The following is a 15,749-nucleotide window of genomic DNA, read 5'->3' as shown; positions in this document are numbered from 1 at the left end:
TTAATCTTAGTAACTCTCATGAGTAATATCCCATATCAATGAATAATATAAGAAGGTATTAATATCACTTGTCATGTAATCATTTTTTTATTCCAAAAAACATATTTATCGGATGAAGAAAAATCTTTATTTATAAATACAAGATTCATCTCATTTTTCAATAATGTCGAATCTTGATACTTACACTTACATAAATAAAAAAATTTATCACATAAAAAAGAATTCTCTTATCATATAATTTAATATCACAATTAGTAAAGCATAGGCTGCTCCTAATTTTGTTAGCACTCACCATGTAAGAATCTCTCCCACTTGTATTGGAGCTGGTCTGTCCCAAACTTCAGACGATGACAAAATCCGTGGAAATATTCCACGACATTCCTAGCTTGCTAGAAGCTTTTCGTACCACAAGTAAGTTTTAGTAGTGCTTCTTTGTCATACTGGGACTAGTACGACAAGGCTGCCATAAAGTTCGTTTTTTCTAAGAAGAGAAATTCCTAACCCTAAAGCCAAGGTGCCATGAGAGGAACTGAATAGAAACAACCAAAAACCAATTGAACTGTATTCAGCCAAGAACAGAAACCATAATACGGGCAGACAACTCTGTGGAACTCAACCATAAGTCATAACATTGGTGAACATCAATGTGGTCTAAAGATTAAAAGGTCAACATAAAATAACACCATTCAGAAAAAAAAAAAAGAAAAAGAAACAGCTACAAATGTCTGTTCCATCCATCAAAAACTCGCCTCCTTAATAACAGCCTGTGGGACAGAATTTGCCACACTTTTTTGGGCTATGTCGAGCTATGAAAGCAGATAATAATGTAGCATGCCGCTTCGAGTGGTAATGGTAAAGGTATAGTGCTCTCCCTTGTACCAGGAAAACAAAAATATCTCTAGAGACCCAACCACTTCAAGAGAGGAGTTAGATGGAAGAGTAGAATGGAAGATCAAACAGGTAAAACAGCAAGTAGTTCCTCAATAGAAACAATCTTAATCCAATTTGACAGACAGCCTAAATAGGTAAAACCCAAACCAAGAGTGTCCCAGATTATTTTTGGAATCAAAAGGTGAAAGTAGCAAGAAAGAAACATTACATCTGGGCGGTACAGGCTCTCTCACACCATTTTTTACATGCCTGCTTTGAGCAGTGCTTTCTAATCAGAATCATCATAAACTTCTCCATCATCGGATACCTCATCAAATGATCTTATGTCAAGCTGGTAGCGGAGGATACCTCCAATACCACCAAACCCTCTGCAAAACTGTGACCCCTCTTGGGATTTGTTTGTGACGAACTCAAGAGAGCAACCAAAGCGCTTATACTCATTGGCAAACCACTCAAGTAGAGGCATTTTTTCCTGAACTTCCAACTCTGCTGAGGTGGCAGGATCACGGAAATTGCTCTGGTCAGCCTCCTGCTCCTTGTTCAGGTTTTTATGACAATTTCTCCAGTTGAACTATTTTTTAGTACATATCTATTGATGTCTAGATTTTCCCACACAATAAGGATTTCTACAGCACCCATTTCCAGAGCCTTCAATGTATCATCTATGCCAAACACATACTTTCCAGTATCCTGGCTTATCTCCTCAAAGTATTTTCCAATTAATCGCTTTTCTTGTATGAACTTTACATTTGAAAGGATTTCAGCTGACAACTCAATAGCTTGATTAAAACCGTTTTCACCCCCGTAAGACACATCAACGACATTCAAAATCTTGGCCTGCAAACGAGGATCAAACATGTCGGACTGGCTCAACTCAGTCTTGAAGTCAGCTGAACCAGCCAGTATTAGTCCAGCAACATTGGGCTGACTGGTAGCAGGATTAATAAAGAACTGTGTAGCAAGTTCTGCCAGTTTTTCTCACATAGTTGTGCCGTTTCTCCATTCTCAGACGAGCAAATCGCAGAGCTGACTGTCCTCCTCTTCCATGCTTCTTTGGTAGGTAACAGTGAATTTATGAAGCACCTCTCTTGTGTTTCCACTTAACGTACCAAATAATGTGCCATTCCCATCCATGACTATAAACCCAAACTTGTCATCAGACTCTAAAAGCTCATTCAAAGCTTCAGTATGAAACTTGTTATCACAGAGGTATAATGATGCATTTATAGGTTTGAAAGGCTCAAAGTCAATCGTCACCTTCTTTTCCTTGCCATCTTCAGTAACAATTGTCCCAGTATACAGCACCAGCCCATTGGGGGGAACCTTATTATAGAGTTTCAGCCTCTGTTGAGCAGAAGTAATGGCAGCCAACACAGACTGACGGTTGACCCTGCTTTTGATGTTTGATGCAGTTCCAAATTCATCACCCAACATCTTTGTGACACGGGATATTTTGATCACGAGGAGGCATGATGAGAGAAATCATGCTGGTCCCATTACCCCTGGCAGATTCCAATGCCTTGATTAGCTTTTTTATTTTCCAAATCTCTATGTTTTTATCAGTCTCATGACCATCTGCCATTGTGCGTTGTGAAGAAGAACCAGAGACAGAGTAGCCTACAAAGAACAGGACAAATTAGGCAGAAGCAGAATGGTTTGGATTTCAACATAGATTGGCAAAAACTAGGGTGGCTGCAGAGTTCGTGCATATATAAGACTAAAGATGTCGTGCCACACAAGAAAAGTAATCTGCATCATGATTCATGAATGGTGCGAATGGGACATAGAGAGAATGTTCAGCATGACATCGCTAGATTAGATATCCACGGAGCGGAAATAGCTTCGAGGCATAATCTAAAGAGTCAAAAAGGAAGGGAAAAAGGAAAAGAAACAAACAAGATGAAGCATTGGTGATACTGATATATAGTAAAGCTGAAGCGATCAATCTGTGAACAATCCAAATTAAGTCCAGGCTTAGTTGCTTATCTCCAAATCCAACGGAATTTATTGACTTATTTATCATTTAATACTAACAAAAAATTACTACTTACATCAATTATATTATGTCAATCCACATCACTCAAAGTGCATATATAGAAGCAAAGATCTGCCCCATTTTAGTTTCTTTTTTTTTTTTTGTCAATTCTTGATTTGTTCATTTTTGCCGTTTACTATGAACCATAAGTATTATCCTACCACTTGTTTATGAACTATTATTATATAGAATAGCAGATCAGCTCAAGACGAGGAAGGTATGAAGGTGGAGCAGACATGGTATTATCTTCCAGATTCCAGCAAAGCACAGATCTTTGCCTTTCCTTCCAAGTCAAGAGAGATTGAGATAAGAAACAAATCAATGGAAAGCCCAAAAGTCGACCTTCCATCGCAGAGTAACCAAACGATTAAATACATAAACAAAACAAAAATGAAAGAAAGATTCAACAAACTGAAACAAAGATTAGACAAAGCTATATATGCAGACCATACCTCCCTCTCTCTCTCTCTGTTATTCCCGCCTGAAAAAAGCAACAAAGAAAGTGGAAGCTGCAGCTCCTCCTCCGCAGCCGCCGCCGCTGGTGCTAGGGTTTTCCACTAACCTTTACCTGTGCTGAACGCTAACGATATAGCTTCAGCTGTAGTGTACTCGTATTTTTCATTTACTGATACCTTTCCGACCCCACGCCACGTTCTTCGCCGCCTTTTTATAAATAGTTATTTTTTGGTTTTTCTTACATCTTTACCGGTAATAACGTAAAATTTTTGGTTATTTTATTCATAGAAATTAATTACCTTACCTCTATATTTATTTTTAGAAGTAATTACGTCTACAATTTCTTAACTATTAAAAAAAATTAAATAAATTATTCTTCTTTTATTATTTTTAATTAAATCCTTATATTTTTATTTTAAATTAAATTATTTTTTAAAATTAATAATTAATTAAATATTATTAATTAAAATATTATTTATCATTTTGTAATACCTTTTATGGCATGTCAATATGTCTCGTAACATTACCAATATAAGATGACAAGAGATAATTTACTTAACAATAATTAATCAAATATTAATCATACAAAGCTATTAAATTTGATCAAAAATAAAAATTCAACGATTGAATTGAACACAATAAAAAGATAAATATTTACTTCAATTTCCATGAATAATTTAAAAATTATTATGTCAAATTCTATGTAGTAATATCCATTTTTATTGTAAGAAATTTTAATTTTTATTAATTTTTTCTTAAATATTTATAAATTAAGATTACATAATTGTAGTCTTGTAACAATATATTCAGTAGACCATGATGGAGAAAAAAGAGTGCTGTAAATAAAAAATTATTTGCATTAATTTCACAAAAAATTCAGCCATGTTAGGAAGGAAAAAAAAAAAGGAAATAGAAATCACTGACAACAGTCCTTTCTTTTAAGTACAGGTAATTCTCTGGCACCAAAAGGGAAGGAAAAAGGTACTCTGTATTCTCATTTCTATCTGCTCTCCCACAAGATATAGAACAATCCTAATCTGATTCTTTCTGGTCTAACAAAATTGGGTCAATATGCTGTACAAGAGATTCTCACGAGTGTTACTTATATTGTGATGACAAGTTTCGCCAATGCAACAGATGGTAATAGCTCCATCTCCCAGATTTGAACTGAGCTTGAAGCAAGTATGGAAGGCTTCGAGCAATATGTGTCGAAAGCTGACTGACAGCATCTACAGGTGGGAGTCAAGTCAAATTTGGGATGTTGCGGTGACCATCAGCAAACTCTCGGATGACTCGCTTCAGCACTCTTCCTCCTTTCCCTTGCATATGCCCATAATCGCTCTTTCCTCCATTGGAGCTCTTGCTCTCAAGATAATCTGCAGCAGCACCAGCAAGTGCCTTCAACCAAACTGGCACTAGCGTCTCAGCTTCTCCCAGCTTCAGATACTCAACTGGAAGAGCCTGCACCTGATAAAACTGAAGAAATTCAACAAATCTGAGATTGAATCATAACAGGCAATTCAAATTACATGACGTCTCCCCCCACAGTGGCACAACACCATCTATATAGCCAACACAACATAGTGGAAGAAGGTGCTATTCCCTCACAACACACACAGGCACATATACCCAATTCTCAGCCCTAGAAGCAAAACTTAAAACAAGTGCATCATATAGCTACTGTGGTCTGTTTTGGAGTGACTGTCTTGGAATATATATATATATATATATATATATCAGAAGAAGAGCCTAGTAAAGTCAATTCAGCATTGGCACAATGGTAAGGTTGTTTGATGTCCACCTGGAAGTCACAAAAACAACCTCCTAGCAAATGCAGGGTAACACAGCCTACATCTAACCCTTCCCAGACCTTGCAATGCAGGAGCCTTGTGAACTTCTTGTCCTTTTACCCTCGTTCATTTTAGCATTTCTATGGCATGCATATAGGAGGAGCCAAAATAAACCACTCAACATCTTATCGGGACACAATTCAAAAAGAAAAGAAAAAAAAATCAAATCATAGAAAATTAAAAGGAAAAAAACTGATTTAGAGTTAGTAGCTCTAGAGGGCTAAGTTACAGAATCATCCCAGTAGGATTAGCTGAAAGCAACTTGGTTAGCTGAATGTAACTGCTTTATTCACATTGGTGAAGTACTAAATTTCAGCCCACTTGCAATTGCATGAATGTCCATATGCACGTTAAAGAAAAGGAGGGAAAGAAAGGAGAGACCGCTGCTTGTAGCCATGAATGCAAAAAATCCCAACAAAGAATGGCCTTCCAGGTTGTTCTTTCGCTCAAACAGCAAATTGCAGCTAATTGTTGCAATATCGTTGCACACTTGTGAACCTATTAAGAAGGAAAAGCAGCATAAGTTGTCAGCTGCATAGAGTACAGATATATGTACAGTCAATTAGACATGAGATGCTTTGGTTTACCATGGAACGGGACTTGCTTCATTGCCATCAAAATGGAGTCAATGCATATCCATAAAGTTATTAATAAATCCCTTAATTGCTATCATGTTTTTGTGATATGTTACTGAAAGAAAGTATCCAAACCAAGGTCACTGATATGTGAAGCTTGCAGCACTAAAATTCCATAAAATATGCATTTTAGCAAACCTATTCATGAGTTAATTTTCAATACCTCCTTGTCTATCACAAACATTGTTTCCATATTGCCCATAATTTTAAACACCTCCTTGTCCATTACAAACATTATTTCCATAGCTGCCCCCACTAATTTATTGAACACAGTTTTACATCTTAGTGAAGGTTGGATTAGAGTTTGCAATACCACCACATGTCATCATACTTGCCTGCTCACCTAGCCTAAATAAACACACGCTTCATCATATTTAGAACACGGTGACACAGATTTCCTGTCGGACACTTTAACAATCCCTCCGAATTTATATATCCCCCTTTTAACCTTCATTTGACAAGGGATGAATGATAGCCACGATAGCGACCCAGAGCTCCCTCCAAACCCTCTCCATAAACTCAATTCTTCTCATTTGCCTTATCATAGCTTACTTGATAACTTCTGTAACTAAATAAAAGCTATCCCTCAAACTGTCACTTAACAAGTTGATGTGTTCTTGAACCCTCTCTCAACTACTATTGTGAAGATAATGCGAGCTTCAAACTTCAAACCTTTGCGCCAAATACTTTCTCCATATCATTGCTATTGTTTCCAAGTTCACTATGAAACGGCAGTCAATGCCCTTTAATTAAAATCTAAACATAATAGGTGAATACATCACATGACATCAAAGATTTACTTCAAAGCAATGAATGGGTTTCAAATTATATGCTCAAAGTCAGCACAAACATATGCAGTCATTAATCTATTTGAGATTCAAGAATACTGCATTTACCCGTGACATTGCTGAGACACCAAGTAAAGCATACACTATATTTGATACAAGTCCCTCCCCACTATGAGAAATGACATGAATTGCCGTGGCACCAAATGACCCTTCAGGAGCAAAGGTCATTGATTCCAATAATGAAGTCAGGCCAATCTCCAAGAAACCTAAAAGGCTCAAAGCAAATGATATAAATATCCTTCACCAAGTTATAACTGGAACAGATTTGTAAACACGAAAAAGAGAAAAACAACAATTCTCAAGAAAAAGCCAGCATAGGCGCCAACTTCAAGAATAAATACAAGCAGCTAAAATCACTAACATGGCTTACAATTCAGTGACCTGAATGTGTATTATGCTATGAACACACTGACATGTGTTTATCTGTGTGTCTGCCAAGAATCTGAAAGCAGTTTAGTGCAGAAATAGATATATCATACTTAAACTGGAATTGCTGAAGCATGTTGATTGTTGTCAAATGCTATTGCAGGGATAAAACACAGTGAACAGGCTTCATACCACAAAGTGAATATTACTTTCTACTAACACTCACCCCAAGTGAAGCTCCAATATTAAAAGTCAAGGAATATTTCTGTATCTCCATTGACTCTTAGGACAAAGCAAAAGGAATTGGTTCGAATTGAGAACATAAGGTAATTTCAAAGACAAAATTTAAACTGCAAACATCAGTATTCAATTGTTTCCTTATATAATGTGGTTTCAATAATAACCATAGTTAGGATGTCAGGGCCCACAGAGAGCATTATCATTAACGGCTCTTATCTTTGATCCACAGGCAGAAGGAAGCAAGGAGTATTTAACATATAGTGCTTACAAGACAAATACGACATAGCTGCAAGAGCTGCCCCACGATGCATAGCAGTGCAGCATATAGCTGCCTTTTGAAAAGAAATTTCTAGAAGAGGACCAGATGCCGCCAATGCTTCCTGAGATTTTTATCAAACAGCAAGAAAAATCATTCAAATCATTTCCAGTAGAAGGCAAGTCCTAATAAAATATGTATAAAGTACACTGACCTTGATTTATTTCCAATAAAAGGCAAAAAACCAAGAGCAAGAAAAGCATGATAAATAGTAAAATAAGATGTATACTACACCTTACGAGAGCCACGAACATATGTTGATGCAAAATTTGTGTAGGCCTCCACTAGATCAGGCTCTTGGTCACATACATATGAAGAATTAAGGGCCATTACTGACGATGCTTGGGTGAACCGTTCAAATGTGCTCATGAACAAAGGACCATACTCCTCTTTGTGACCAAACTCTTCAATAACAACAGAAGCTGACAAGATTTGTTTTTGCACCCGCGTAAAAGGTTAAGAAAAAAATGCCCATTGAATGTGGCTATCTACTATACTATAAAATACAGTACGTGGGTATGTATTTAAGATGTTACCACATCATGCCATGTGCCAAATTACCTTATATTCATGAAAAGCGAAAAGAAAAATAGCACCCATGCCACACTATCATTTGAATAACCACCAGCCAAAGACATTATGGACAAATAAGAAGATTAAATTACTACTCCATATTTTGATTTAGAGCCGGAGGATGATAGCCAAGCAGATCACATGAAGGAGAAGCAAAAAATTGAAGACATGTATAAAAATTATCCTAAGCATCTCAAACTCTTACTTTTGTTAATTCTTCAATCATGAGCTGAGATGTTAATGATAATTCATAAGGATTACAATTCAGGTTAAGTATTGAGCATGTACAGTTAAATCAACAGACACAATATAGAGTTTTTAAAATAACCAAAGAAGATCATTGGAGAAAAATACCACAATTCTTCACTGCACCAATTACTCAAAAGTAAAACCCAAACACTTACCAGTTCGAATGTAGCATTCATGACTTTGAAATGACAAAAAGTTTGTCGACAGGCAATCTAGTATTTTGGGCAATAGCAATTCAAAGTGCGGGCCTGCACAATCAAGCAACTTCCAGTGTTGTACCATCATGCAATCAAAAGAGTCCACGGTCCCCCAAGTAAACCCCAAAATTAGTTAATTTGACAAAAAGCAAGAAGAAAAGGAGGAAACTTTCTTCAGTACCTGAGGATTGAATCGCTAGTGAAAGAGCACGACAAGCTGCAGCGGATAAACTACTGTTCTCCATGTGTTCTGATCTAAAAAGCTTATCCAGCATAGGCCAGAAAACCTTAAGTACTGAAAGAATGGAATTATCAGTAGAAGGCTCACACAGGGAAGGCATGGCCAGATGACTGAGGACAATTCCCATCCTGAAAATCAGACAACCGGAGATTACACCTCAAACTCAAAAAGCTACATATTATATATGAAGTTCCAGCAATGATAGAAATATAGTTGCATAAAATTGCACCAACAAAATACCATATCTGATTCATTACTCTGAAGAGAATACCTGTGCAGTCCTCTAGTTGCAAAGCTCAAAATTTCCGTATAAGCGGCTGGATTTTGTCTCAGAGAATGGTTATTATTATCTTCTATCTGAAAGAAAATTAAGCTGTTAATTGCAATTCAAAATTTTATAATGTAAAATAACATACTCAAGTCTGCAACAGTTCGCATAAAAAAAGCAATAGAATCAAGCTGCTTCCACAATAAAATTCAGAATGACGCTAAATAATTCATAGATGGTGACATGAAGAACTAAGCAAATAAAATGTACCGACAAGCATAAATTCTCATCTGCCAACTACTCTCAGCTTTTATGTCTTCTGTATCTATCTTTCCAATCAGATTGCACCTAACACCATAGAAGCCCTCTCCGTATCATTCAGCTGATATTATACCTAAAATCTCCTTGTAAGCTAGCTGCCAACCACTACAGAACAATGCAACACCCTAAGTAAATCCAAGAGGATAGAATCCAAGGTGATTATGAGGTAATGGTTGGATTTGAACACATACAAACATCTACATCAGAAGACCAGCTAGTCATAATTTATGAGGATAGAATCCAAGGTGATTATGAGGTAATGGTTGGATTTGAACACATACAAACATCTACATCAGAAGACCAGCTAGTCATATTTTATAATAGAGAATCAGTCCCCCTATTTTTCACTCGATATTATAAGGGACAGACCTATCCTTTCCAGCCGTTACTCAATCTTTGCACTGAATTATTACCACGTCGAGTGCAACACTTCAAAAGCAATTCTTATCTTGTAGACAAAAGTTTTAGTCCTGAACAAAACACTCAAACCTCACATATGAGTGCAAAACGGCATCAAGCATGCTAGGGAGAATATCAGGCTAGAAAAAGCTTATCCAAAGACTGCAACTTTGTCTCATTGTTTTCATTCATAATACTCTCACATATATTTCAACTACAAGGGTAGCCTAGTTCAAATGCTTAATGCAAATACAGTCTTAAGGGAGAAAGAGGAGTAGCATGACAAATGGCATTGTGTTGAAAAGTTATTAATACATAGCAAATTAAAGAGATCATGTGGCAAGAAACTAAGAAATTAATACATAGCAAGACTTTATTTCTAGTTGTCAGGTTTGACAGAAAGCCAAACAACCTGTTCTGAATAGTTATTCCAACTCCACTACAAAATATACTTCACACAGGTTAGTCAAGAAATGAAAGATTCAGATTAGATTCAAGACAACCTAAACACTTTTAGAATTTTCAGATACTACTAGGGTGATAACAGGCTTTACATTTGTTGGAGAAAGAGAAAATAAAATATGAAATAATGTTTTTCCTCAACGTTTTCCTTTTTTTTCTCTTTTTTTGGTAGTGGTCCAAGGGATGAGATGAGTTGGTACAAGACACAAAAAGATAAATAAAAAAGGGGATTCATTCAGGATAATGCGCATGAAAATTTCTGACATCGTGTAGATTTAAAAAACATTCATCTCTATCTGTAAGGGAGCACTAATGGAAATGAGGTCAGTCGAACAGATATCCTGTTTGCAAGGCAGTTTTGTTGTTGAGACACCCCAAGAGAGCAGGATCAGGGGGATTCAAACCCTGGCTTGCAGAAAGCTGTCAAGCAACAGCGTAAAATACTAGATATCTACTTTAGGCTTCAGGGGGAAGAAGTGAATGGGCTTTCCACCAAACATAGCATTCTTTAATGGTGGGAGGTCAGGCATTAAAAAAAAAACAACATTTTTTCTTCCTCAATAAAACAAAAGCAACTCTAGATAGGGGAACTAGCTCAAAACAAGACCTGAACAGAAAAACTTGGCATGGATGCACTCAATAAAAGAGGATGAAGAAATTTAGTATATGCATGCACCAAGTACCAAAGACCAATGATTTTTAAAAAATCCGAAACAGCAAAGAAGTATAAATCAAGATTTCTAAAAATCCAAAATTACTTCAAATAGAGCTTCTGTTTGCCTGCTATTGGAACAGCAGCCATGGATGACCTATGAGGGAAAGATGGCCTGTATACTACAGAGTCTCAACTCATTTCAGTAATATGACCCAGCTCTGGATGCAGCAAGTACAAACCTGAAGGAAGGATTGTCTTTAATGTCCATCCAGCTACTAGTTCCTTTCTAAGCTACATATAAGTAAAATGTGTTATGTTGGACATATCTCACCATCTGCAGTTAGCATATCCGACCAGTTTTATTTACACCCATTTCAGCTAGAGTCTAAAACATGCCATAAAGACCCAACAGTTTCCGCCTCTCTTCACTCCATCTGTAGATGATGCAAAGTTAATGAACTCATACCATCCAAATTGCAATGCCTCATGATAATTGCTACGATTGCAGTCAGAAAGAGCAACATCCATTAAAAGAAATCAAGAAGTGTTTAGTTAGCTCCTTTAAAACTGTTTTCTCAAATCAATTACGTTAAACATTTTAAAGCAAACTATTTGCTACAGTGCATTATGGAAAAATTTGTATAACCCAGATAATACAAATATTAGCCTCAGGAGTGCATAGGAAAATAACCGCAGAACCATAACAATAGACCAAGTATTATAAAAAGTAACTGACAAGTTTCCCAATAGCTTCATAGCTAGATGATAGCAATCTAGCCAACAAGTTGTTCTGTAGCTCCTTGTTAGAAACAGAGCCAAGGACCAGACTGATTGCACTAACAACTTCTTCTTCATCTTCCAAAGGAAGACACCTCTTCTCCAAAGCCTGTGAGAAGAAATGATAAAGAAGTTAGAAGACAGGATAATAACAAATAGCAACAATCTAGTTTTAATGACAAATGTTTAAGCAGCTGAAGATGTAGAAAGAGGAAAAAGAAAGCAACAAAAAGGGGAAAAAAAAAACAAGAGTGATCAGGAAAATCATTGGCTACAAAAAGTTCATAACATGTTAGATCATCAGTTCTATGTATCAAATTATTTTGGCATTATCCTTATGCCAGTGATAAACAAATATTGTTTACTTGGCTTGGATGTATGTCAAATAAATCCAGAAAACTTGACCACAATTACGTGAAGCATTAATTATTTTTCATTTTTTACCATACAAAAGAATATGAAGAAATAATTACCTCTCCTATCCACATCAAGATATCCAAATTTGACGGCTCATAAATCACAGCAGAAACTTCTTCACAAAATTTACGGAGGGCAGAGGCACAAGCATTTGAGGACAGAGGTTCTGAAATCCCAGCAGCAAGAAATAATCTGGAAGTAGCAAATTAGCAAAACCATGATATGGTGCATCCTAGATAGATTGATGATAGATCTTGCACAACAGATTGTACATTTTCTTTCCTCTTCACAAAAGGTTTCCACAAAAGATGACAAAGACAAAATGATCTCTGTAAATACATGCAAGATTCCTACAATACATTTAATACAAAGTAAGCACATCACTGGTAAACAATAGAAAATGGTCATCCTTACAGTGAGGGTCTAGTATTAGTTTGCAGGGCAGATATCCACTTGGAATAAGAGCCAATAACATCTGCAACTGATCTGTAAACCTAGTTAAAAAGAAAAATCCTCCTGAGGAAACACTTTTTTTTCCAACAAATCCACCATTGAGAAATAATATTCATTGCAAATTAACAAAAAGTAGTGCATAAATATTTTGAAAGGCATAACTGACATACAATGCACATGAATCCCTTGAGCTCAGCGGAAGGCCTGGAAGATAAGATTGTAACCAGCTGCATAACCACTGAGAAATCAAAGGCCTGGCCCTCTTGAAGGACTACTTCAGAAACCTGCAATTGCAGGACTCCTACACTATTAAAGTTCCAAAATATAAACTTCTATATAATCAAGATGGATTCATCCAGTCACATCTCTTGTGAGACATATTATAAAACCTCTTATGAGGATTTCCACAAAAATATAACATTATGTTGACCACACATTTAAAGCTTCTTCGAAAAAGCTTGAGAAATTTGAACATTAGAACAGCAAGTACTAACGAGCATGAAACAGGTGTAAGAAAAAAGAACTTACTCCACTTGATTAAATGCAAAATATGTACATAGATACACATTAGATTTGCACATGCACAGAGATTAAATATATACATCCTCCTTTTTCATTGGAGGAAGTTGGAAATGATGAATACAAATGCACCAAGAGTACAGAGAAAGAGACAGACTGGGACAAAGTTGTATGCTGTGCTTACCACATTGAGGGCAAACAATTTGGTTTCGACCTCTTTCCAAGCTATTGCCATATTTGTGGAAAACCAACCACCAAAAAAAAGCTGCAAAATTGGAAAATGAATAAAATGAAATAAGATTAAAACAACATCATACTTTATCATGTTAGAAATTATGGAAAAAAAGGTAAATGCAAAAGAGGAGAGGACAAAGGACAACATTGTTAGAACTATCAGTTATATCATATACGCTGATTGAAGAGTCCTCGCACATCGATAAGCAGGCAACATTAACAGAGGCAGAGTTATGCAAATATGTCATAGCAAAAAGGAAATAGAGGTAGATCCATGCTGATTCTTAAACTACAGTGATTATGATGGCATATTAAACTTGGACCAAAAAATAAAACAAATACTTGAACAGGCATAAAAAAAAATTCAAAAAACAGAATACGGGCTTCAGCTTTATCCAAGATATATCATCGACCAGAACAACTTTTAAACTAGTTGAACCATATAGAATTAAATTATACGACCGAATCAGCACCCTTTGCACAAATGGAGCAGGTCGTAGCAGCTGACATATATCTACCAAAAGTTCAACAAGATTCATCCTGAATTGGAGAAGACCATCAGGCAAGTCAAAACTTCCACTCTTGTCATCCAATGCAGATTCATTCACCTATGAAAGACGATTTCAACATACTACCATCAATTCTCAAATATAAATAGCATAACCAGACATGCACATGCATGTGTCACACAAAACAAAAAATGCTAAGAAATGATATTCAATGTAAGGTTACATTAAATTGAAGCAATGTTTCAGCCTCCGCAACAACCACGAAAGTAAGCATTCATGTTGGTTACTGAGTTGTTAAAAATTCACCGTAGATGAACAAATTAGAGGCCATCAATCCAATTACTACCCTAAGATGTGTGATAGATTTAGCAGTTAATCCATTTGGATCCCATTTTCTCACCTATCAGAATGTAATTACTAATAGAAAGCATGAAATATTCAAGTAAGTGAAAAGTAGATAGACCAAAATATTCCCTGAAAATGTGTTAGGATAGGCTACTTCTACAAAGGCTTTCATTTTCAGGAAGATTCAAATCTTAAAAAGCCATCTAAATCATTTGGCTACAACAGTGGCAGAATTCTTAGAACTTTCTGAAGATTCTACTGAGATTACCAAAAGCATTCATCCAAACAAGCCCTAAAGGTGTCCACTTGGCCCTCACTGCAAACTAAAGGAAAATTCTTCATTCAAACAGAACGCAGCAATTTAAGCAAAGTCTGAATAAGAAAAACAAAAAAAAGACACTGATATTGCGGCAATAGCTATGAGACAACAGCTAATTTCATTCTGACAAAATGTAACCAAACGTTCCCTGCCTCACTTCCTCCTTCCCCCTTGCAGTACACATCTCAGACCCAAGACTAGACACCCTACATGACAGAACCTATCGTTCAATTTCATGTAATTCAGTTCCTTCCACCCCTTGCTCCCTCTCGTTTCAAACAAAAAATCTGCTGTCTTAATGAAGATGCATGACCTTAACACAATTAACTGGAAAACTGAAAATATAATTTAGTCAAACTAGTTAAGACATCTACCAGTTTAGCTCCGATTGCTTGCAAGTTTGCACCTTGCTTTCCACCATTATTTTTGTTTTTTCAGTTCTTTTCTTTCGTAAAATGCAAAATCTCATTTCCCCAAAAATGAATAAATAGGACAGTGCAAACATGATAATAACACATCAGAGTTACACCTATGAAGCTTTTCTTTTTTCATAGAGAGGAGAAAGAAGAGAAGGGCAGGAAAAGGGCTAGGAAATAACCTGAGCACGTAGTAAAAGAGCATCAAGTAATGCTGAGAATACAGAAAAAAACATGCCTTCGACATTTTTTTTGTTTGTACCATCAACATCAAGACCAAGTATATAGCTTGCAAGACTGGACCTGAGAAGAAAGAAAATGTATTGAGCTTCCAAAGAAAAAAAAATTCAACAAAAGGAAGAACATAGTATACTGCAAAATAAGCTGTTTTTCAGTGGAAGTGTTTTGAAAAGTACCAAAATTGCAAAGTTGAGTCTGCAATTTCCCAGTCTTCACATGGAAATGCCACACAGCTGACAGCATAAATGACAGGTTATATAAAATCTGGAATTAAAAGCATGCCAGGATGAAATATGACCTAAAACCACAAGGCACCAGAATAAAGACAAAGAGCCAGCAATCTATTGAGGAGAATTCATCCTAGCATGGGACCTTCAAATTGTGATCCCTTTGGCATATGACTGTTCCCATTATACTTACTCAGGATCCATGACATGTTTATAAATTTTTAATATGCAGTTTCGAAATTATTTACTACATAAAAACTAGCCAGAAGCAAATGGCTGTCAGCTCTTCTG

The 15,749-nt window shown here is 36.2% G+C and overlaps 2 protein-coding genes across 2 annotated transcripts in view; both read right to left on the bottom strand.

The window, feature by feature from the left end:
* Positions 1-538: 538 nt before the first annotated feature.
* LOC110426965 (eukaryotic peptide chain release factor subunit 1-3-like) lies at positions 539-3,579 on the bottom strand. Its single transcript, XM_021442317.2, is given in 6 exon segments — positions 539-1,437; positions 1,440-1,860; positions 1,862-1,953; positions 1,956-2,343; positions 2,345-2,508; positions 3,379-3,579. Coding segments are annotated over 5 exon segments (1,308 nt in total). The 5' UTR covers positions 2,474-2,508; positions 3,379-3,579; the 3' UTR covers positions 539-1,159.
* A 623-nt stretch (positions 3,580-4,202) lies between these two features.
* Positions 4,203-15,749, bottom strand: part of LOC110427016 (ARM repeat superfamily protein) — a 16,648-nt gene continuing 5,101 nt past the window's right edge. The window contains exons 5-20 of the mRNA XM_089785400.1: positions 15,408-15,484; positions 15,174-15,294; positions 13,876-14,010; positions 13,353-13,433; positions 12,820-12,933; positions 12,611-12,690; positions 12,253-12,388; positions 11,739-11,888; positions 9,169-9,254; positions 8,838-9,025; positions 8,615-8,707; positions 7,872-8,059; positions 7,590-7,701; positions 6,764-6,921; positions 5,614-5,730; positions 4,203-4,858 (exon numbers count right to left, since the gene is read on the bottom strand). Of these exons, the coding sequence (XP_089641526.1) occupies positions 4,625-4,858; positions 5,614-5,730; positions 6,764-6,921; positions 7,590-7,701; positions 7,872-8,059; positions 8,615-8,707; positions 8,838-9,025; positions 9,169-9,254; positions 11,739-11,888; positions 12,253-12,388; positions 12,611-12,690; positions 12,820-12,933; positions 13,353-13,433; positions 13,876-14,010; positions 15,174-15,294; positions 15,408-15,484 (2,070 nt within the window). The 3' untranslated portion in view covers positions 4,203-4,624. The remainder of the gene's footprint in view (positions 4,859-5,613; positions 5,731-6,763; positions 6,922-7,589; positions 7,702-7,871; positions 8,060-8,614; positions 8,708-8,837; positions 9,026-9,168; positions 9,255-11,738; positions 11,889-12,252; positions 12,389-12,610; positions 12,691-12,819; positions 12,934-13,352; positions 13,434-13,875; positions 14,011-15,173; positions 15,295-15,407; positions 15,485-15,749) is intronic.

This window comes from Theobroma umbraticum, unplaced genomic scaffold (genome assembly GCF_002168275.2).
Source record: "Theobroma umbraticum cultivar Fairchild unplaced genomic scaffold, ASM216827v3 scaffold_239.1, whole genome shotgun sequence".
Classification (NCBI taxonomy): Eukaryota; Viridiplantae; Streptophyta; class Magnoliopsida; order Malvales; family Malvaceae; genus Theobroma; species Theobroma umbraticum.
This window is presented reverse-complemented; position numbering and strand designations above follow the sequence as displayed.